The sequence below is a fragment of the Sprattus sprattus genome, assembly GCF_963457725.1.
Source record: "Sprattus sprattus genome assembly, chromosome: 3".
Taxonomy (NCBI): Eukaryota; Metazoa; Chordata; class Actinopteri; order Clupeiformes; family Clupeidae; genus Sprattus; species Sprattus sprattus.
The window spans coordinates 17,695,936-17,703,661 of NC_137922.1; the positions used below are offsets into that span (position 1 = coordinate 17,695,936).

A 7,726-nucleotide genomic window follows, 5' to 3' on the forward strand; every position below is an offset into this window, starting at 1 on the left:
CCCATTTGACTGTGGAGAGCAACCCATAGCTGCGTAGCCCATGAGATACCTGCCAACAAGAGTATGCAGCTCCAGATGTTCGTCTGTTTTCACGAGGAAGTATGCAGCTGCACAATTCCCTAAAATATGTGACCTTTCTCTTTACCTTATTCACAAGTATATAATACTATATTCTCAATAAACATCATCAAATGGCAGCATTAATGAATTCTTTCACACACACACACACACACACACACACACACACACACACACACACACACACACACACATACACATACACACACACACACACATACACAAAAGCCTGTGTACACACACACACACACACACACACACACACACACACACACACACACACACACACACACACACACACACACACACACAAGCCAACGTGAGCGTTCACATCCCAAAACACATCTGTTATTATTTGAAAAACTGCTCTGGAGCCCTCTGTCTTCAGTGTGACCCTTGTTGTGTTTGGCAGTGCGGCCCGAACACCCCTGCAAGAGCAGAGGAGACACAGGAAGAGAGAGAACGCACGTCCACGCGAGCGTGCGGGAGGGAGGGGCGCGGACAGAACGACAGAGAACCCCCCCCCCCCCACAGAAAACTCACTTAATGAGACCAGCAAGAGGGAGAGGGCGTCGATAAGGCTAAAGAATAAAATAACACTGACCAAAGAAAAAAATAAATGTTTCACTAGGGAGCACAACTGACTCCTTCCAGATTAAAAAAAGGGTCAGTTCATGTCTGCCTCTCCCACATGCTGGAACACTGGGCTGGGCTTCCATTCATCAGAGCGGTTAGGCTGAGTGACCAGTACGAAAAGGGGGCAGTCTGAGGTGATTGATTAAACAAGTCAATTCTAATAGGAAGTGACTAAAGATGTGACATCTGGGGTAGTTGTGTTTAATTACAGTTGGAAATAGGAGAGTATGTGTGTGTGTGCGTGTGTCTGTGTGTGTGTGTGTGAAAGGGAGAGAGAGAGAGAGAGAGAGAGAGAGAGAGAAAGAGAGAGAGAGAGAGAACGTACATGTGTGAATATGTTTGCATAATCGGAAACACAAGTAACCACCCTAATGCATTCCGTTACTATTAGCCATTATTCAGAGGTAACATTAGCTCATGCTGAGAGCGTGCTGAAGGGCCTGGGAGTAGGCCCAGGGATTGGCACTTGCCTGGGTTTGGCGGGGTTCCAGAGACACTCATGGCACACTCGATCTTGGCCGTCTCCCAGGGGTACAGGCTCGTGGTGTCGGAGCTGATGGAGATGCCGAATGAGGGGCCTACGGAGAGACGGACATGTCAAATAAAGAGCCAGCACACAGCTACTGTACACAGCATCCTGCATCAACCATCAACCATCAACCATCAACCATCAACCATCTGGAGAAAAGATGGCTTCGTCTACGTCTGATTCTCATGGGGACATCTTTTATAAAATCCCTGGAGGATTTTTCTGCCTTCAGACAACACCTCACTCTTTGCTTACACCACAAGACTATAATGTAATGGCGTTGCAGTGTAATAACATTAGCAACATGTGGACAGATGGTTTTGCACCTTTATCATTATATATATATATATATATAATCTATAATTCACTAGAAGTCTTCCTCCTTTTTTCTACGTAGAATGATCCATTTGTTCCTCACTGCAAACCAACACATCTTTTTCTCCCTCTCCACACACCCATACTGGCAACTTAGACAGCCAATGGGGGTGGTGCGTGCGTGTGGGTGTGTTGGGGTGTGTGTGCGTGTATATGTGTTGGGGTGTGTGTGTTGGGGTGTGTGTATGTGTGTGTTGGGGTGTGTATGCATGTATGTGTGTTGGGGTGTGTGTATGTGTGTGTTGGGGTGTTTGTGTGTGTGTGTGTGTGTGTGTGTGTTGGGTGTGTATGCATGTGCAAACCTGCTGTTGTCTTGCTCTGGGGACATGGGGGACTCGTCCAGCCCCAGACCAAGTGTGAACGCGTGTGTGCGCGCGCGCGTGTGTGTGTGTGTTTGTGTTCGTGACTCGTGGCATCTGCCTCGGCGACGTTTGTCTGAGCAGACCTAATGATCCGTGCCCAGATAGAGAAATGCAGAGGCTAGACGCACAGGCGGAGGAGCTGGATGGATTTGTTTATGTCATTTTGCTCCCAGGACGAAGGGGGGGCGGGGGGCAGTAAGAAAGAGGGAAAGAAAAGCGAGGAAGAGAGAAAGTAGGGAAGAGGAAGAGAGAAAGAGGGAGAGAGGGATGAAAAGAGGACCACACAGAGAAAGACAAGACAAGACATGTCCCCCAGAACGAGGAGAAACACTGGTGGTGGCATTTAGGGCTGCATCCCATCCCAGGGGGGACCAGACTGCTTTGAAGCTCCCACTGCCAGAGGAGAGGAACTGTCCACCAAAGCCCCTCCGCAACACAGCCACCCTCCCTGACCACCCCCATGCCCACCCCTACCCCGCCCCCATCACAGGGAGCATGATGCTGGGGCTCTCCGGGCGAGGGCTGAGGGCTGATGGGGGAGAGGGTTGTGCAGCAGAGCGAAGCACAGCAGTGGTGCAGTGCTTTTGGGAGATGAGGAACTCCAGTGCCGGGCTGCCACTAGGGGTTGCTTTAGGGGGGGCTGGGGAACTACTACTTGCTCCCCAGAGAAACAACACAAGAACTTCAAACAAGAGGGAAAGTAGGCCGGGGTCCTGAGTTTGTGTGTGTGTGTGTGTGTGTGTGTGTGTGTGTGTGTGTGTGTGTGTGTGTGTGTGTGTGTGTGTGTGGGTGTTTGTGTGTGTGTGTGTGTGTATACGTGTGTATACGTGTGTTTTACATGTATGCGTGTGTGCTCATGTATGATTGTGAATGTGTGTGTGTGGCTGTGTGTGTGTGCGCACGTGCACACGAGTGAATGTTTCTGTACGTTTATGTGTAGGCACGGTATGCACTTGTGTATGTCTGCATGTGTCTCTGTGTGTGTGTGTTTGTGTGTGTGTTTGTGTGAGAAAGTGTTTGTGTGAGAGAAAGAGAGAGAGAGAGTGTGTGTGTGTGTGTGTGTGTGTGTGTGTGCGTGTGATGTAGTTCTAGAATTAGGTTTCTCTGTCTACTGGAAGCAATAGCAAGGAACTGAAAGCCAAATGCCAGTGAAAGATCATACGAGACGAGATGATTTGAGGAGCTAAGCTAAAGCCGATGAAGACCTTGCCCCAGGACCAGGACCAGCGCTGTCTCCTTGAGCAATGTTTGAATGTCAGTGAATGTTTGAAAGTCATCTGAGGCCCATTTATGTTGATTATAATTTCATGTAGTTCTCATTCTTAGCTCAGCCTATGATTCTCCACAAAGGGTTCTTAGTTCCAAAAGGACTGCTGAAGTAAAAGTGAGCGTGGAGAAATATCTCTACGTTATGACAACATGAACATGAACATGTAATCCTATCTGTGTGTTTGAGACTTATAACAGCATGAACATGAACATGTAATTCTACCTGTGTGGTCGAAGGAAATTACATTATGACATTATGACAAGAATAAACACCAATGCTGCACACGGTGCCTTTAGTTACTGTGCCCCAACCCTCTGGAATAGCATACCTTTGGAGTTTAGGTCATCGCACTCAGTGCTCTCTTTAAAAAAGGGAATTAAAACTTTTTTATTTTCTTCAGCCTATTCATGACTATAGGTCTTTGTTTTTAACACTTCATTTTATTGTTTTTATTTTTATTTTATTCATTTTATTGTTTGTATTTATACATATATATATATTTATTTTGCTAAATGTGTTTGTTTGTTTGTTTCTTATAGATAATTGAATGTCTTCTCTGCACTCAAAGCACACTGTGTCTATGTATAACATATGAAATGTGCTATATAAATAAACTGTAACTTGAACATGTTATCCTACCTGTGTGGTCGAAGGAAATCTGGACTTTGTTGGATTCCCCACGCACCGCTTTAGTCCAGTCCGTCTCTCCCGGCTGCTTGGTCCAGGCGCTCACCTCGCACGAGTAGAAGCCCCGGTCCGACACCTGGACCCCCTGCAGCCGGAAGCTGAACTCGTTCGGACCCGTCCGGAGCAAAACCACGGAGTCCTGCCGGCCCGGCTCGCTCCAGTCCTCCAGCCGCACAACAGACTCCGGGCTCAAGGAGGCGATGCGGCGGGGCGGGCCGCCCACCTGGGCCTGGGTGTGGATCAGAACCGAGTAGGCCGGGCTGCGCAGGTTCTCGGCCATCACCTGGCAGCTCATCTCGAACGTGGCCCCGCCGGTGGTGGCCTCCCGCACGCGACGAGCCACCACACTCAGAGTCGGGCCTGAGGGGAGGAGACGAAAGAGAGACGCCATGTTACAAAGACAAAGACTCCCTTATGGAAAAGGTTTGTAGAAACATTTAGGTATCAAACTTGTCATGTGCCATACTTGCCTGGCAAATCTGTGGTATAGAGCTTGCATATAGAGTACACTTCATACTAAAATGCCATAATGCCCTTCAGTATGCAAGGTAGGTCATACATAAAACTGTGTGACTGTACATGAAAGGGGCCATAATTGTGCGTGTAAACACACTGTTATCGTATATCCTATATAAACCTGTAAATTAATGAGGGTTAAAATAAAGAGGTTCTGCAAAGATAACTGATTAGAGGTTAGAAAACTTTGAGAACACTTTTGACTTTTGGTATATAACATCTTTGGCAGAAGTACCTGAAAAAGACATTTCGTTTGCCATAAAAAAAAGAACATAGAACCTTCATAGAATCTGTATAAGTCACATGTAGGCAGAAATGCTTGTATAGCTTTGAAATTGTAAGTATAGCTTTAAAGGGGTTTTGTGAGGGGAAATGGTATATAAGGTGATCTTTGAAGTTACACATGGGTAAATAGGAAGACTAAAAAAACAAAACAGATATAGTTTGCCAGAGAGCCAATGGACTATGAGACAGGCTTCTAAAAGTACCAGTGTTCCCCCATATCCCCTCAACCTGATGTTGTGAGAAGTGAAATTAGCTGGATCCGCTTAACAGAACAGCAACACAATTCTTTTTTTTCCTAAAATGAACTTTCACAGGTCTGCACAAAGAGGAGGCTGCCAGAGCTGGCAGAGTACATCAGTGGGTTATGAGAAATCCAACAGTATTGTTATGAAGCAATATAGCAGCATAAAGTCAGATTCTACTGACATGTCAGACTGTTAAAGACACCCCATATTACTGGTTTTATAGTCTGCAGACACGGTAAATAGTGAAAGCCCAAATTATTAATGGGCATGTGGTGACAATCAATATGATATGAATTAACCAATGACCAATGGTGATCAATGCGAAACCTGGCAGAAGAAAGCAAGCCAATCACACATCCAGCAGGCTACACAGGGAGTGTGAAAACGTTCAGATCTCTGCATCTGGGCTGCACTCACCAGCACAGTCATTTTTGTATTTATGAAGCTTTTCAAGCCGTAGGAAGAAAGAAAAAAAAAATGAAGTTTGGCATCGCCCAACTCTCTGGGGACCGGTGACTGATCTGCATGTGTGATCAAACCGGGCAGCTGTGGAGGAGAATGCTCCAGATTCCTCACAACTGAAGCCTGGTGTCTTGTTTTAGAAACCAGGTGCTCATGGGAATTGCAGTTTTATAAGAATTTCATGAGACAACCCTTTTCAAGATTACATCACAGCAGAGCCCTGGTGGTCAGGCAAAAACAAAAAACAAGAAATTAAAATAAATGATTTGACAGCTCACCCCAACGTAAGCATAGCGCTGGCGCCTCAAAATATTATGTGCGTGTTGGAAATCTATGTGTATGTTTCTGGTGAAAAATCATCAGTTTTGATTAAGGAACTACAGTGCAATAATCAGAGAGAACTAAAGCATCAGAATGCTGAAAATAAATCATCCATAATTACTCATGCACTGTATCAGCTACCAAAAGAACCATATTCATTCCATTAAAAATGTAAAATTATGCAGGTTGCAAACCCTACGTAAGAGATCCTTTTTTTCAGCCATGTTCAAGGACAGCCATTCCATCAGACATATAGGCCTAATTATATCGCCATGATGGCAATTTTAATCATTTAACATACATTTCCATTTAAAACCATTGTAATGCTAGCGTACATTTTATAACACGTTTTCTTCCTGGATATTGAACCCATAACCATGTGACAGCCAGGACAGTGTATAATATAGAGTGCTGCTTGCTCATTTGCATTAAGCAGATATATTTAGATGAAAGTATATTTCATTTCTTCTCTCCACGGAAAATGAACAGTACGCCATATTATTGCTGGAGGTAAGCTCTCACAGACGGTATAAAGAGACCTTTTAAAATCTCGGGTCCTCGTTATACAACATACACACAAAAGTATTCACTCAAGGTATAGAGCAGCTTTGAATAGCAGCTTTTAAATGAAGGATTCAGAACTGAGCCTTGGGATGTCTATTTAGACTTGTGTTTCTATAGCTGTTTTTAGAAACAGAGGGCTTCTTTTGAATAAAACAATAATAAAAAAAAAGACGAGTCAAAATACCAAAGCCTGCACGAGCGGCATACTCACTCTTAGTAGCGAAGGCCAGTTTGAAGATGGGAGTCTGGTAGTCGACACTGGCCTCCCATCCTCCGGAGCGGGCGGGACTCCACGTGCTGACGCTGCAGGTGTACTCTCCCATGTCTGATTCGCCGGTGTGCAGGATGCGGAGCTTGAAGGTGAGCGGCTCCTCGCGTGTCATGGCGACCAGGCCGGCGTCCAGGCGACGGCGGTGACGGGGACCGGGCGTCAACGCGCCGTTGACATCTAACGAGCCAATCGTGATGCTGCGTGGGGCGGTGGTGGCCGGGTGGGTGGGCGCAGGCGTGTGGTGCCAGGAGACGCCGAAGCGGGCATCGCGCAGGTGCGTCACGTTGGTTACACGGCACTCCAGCTCAGTGGGATCGCCGGGGAGGCGAGGCGTGATAAGGGCGGAGAAGAGCACACTGAAGTCTGTCTCTGAAGGGTAGAGAGGGAGAGAGTTAAAAAAAGAGGTTATTTCTTGCCACCATCGCCTAAGAGCTTGCTGTAGGGGGTGCAGGATTTGGGCTATGTAAGGCGACTTGAGACACACACACACATAGACACAGAACCATAGACACACACACACACTCTCACACTCTCACACTCTCACACACACACACACACACACACACACACACACACACACACACACACACACACACACACACACACACACACAGGCACACATATAGACACAAACATACATACACACAGACTCTCAGTGTCTGCATCGGTCCCCACAGAGGCTGATAATGTTAACCAGCACTCAGGCATCAATCAATTTTTATCGACACTCTATATATAAATACAATTGAATTGAATTCAGAGAGTACAAAATACGGGTGAGTATAAAATGAGATATGTCAATACACAGCTAAATACAATATCTCATTCAATCACATGTTGGGAACTGGCATGGTTATCACAGGGCCTGTCTGTAGGGTTGTGGAGAAGGGCTGAAGGGGAGCTGATCAATACACAACTAAAGAGTTGGGATCATGTCCTCATGTCAATTATCTTTATATTTATTTGTCTTGCCAAAGCATTCAAGGACTCCATGTGAAAACAAGAAAATAGGCATCCCGGCATTTGTTGTCAATAATCTAATTATGCTAAATATTCTAAACCAGTGGATTTGAATACTGACACATTCATTCAAGCATGCGTGGGTATCTTCCATGGCTATCACAG

The 7,726-nt window shown here is 45.8% G+C and overlaps 1 protein-coding gene across 1 annotated transcript in view; it reads right to left on the reverse strand.

The window, feature by feature from the left end:
* The window catches only part of ptgfrnb (prostaglandin F2 receptor inhibitor b), a 41,093-nt gene that overhangs the window by 10,651 nt on the left and 22,716 nt on the right, over positions 1-7,726 (reverse strand). The window contains exons 5-7 of the mRNA XM_080835025.1: positions 6,542-6,970; positions 3,890-4,297; positions 1,185-1,292 (exon numbers count right to left, since the gene is read on the reverse strand). Coding sequence (XP_080691151.1) covers positions 1,185-1,292; positions 3,890-4,297; positions 6,542-6,970 — 945 coding nt within the window. The remainder of the gene's footprint in view (positions 1-1,184; positions 1,293-3,889; positions 4,298-6,541; positions 6,971-7,726) is intronic.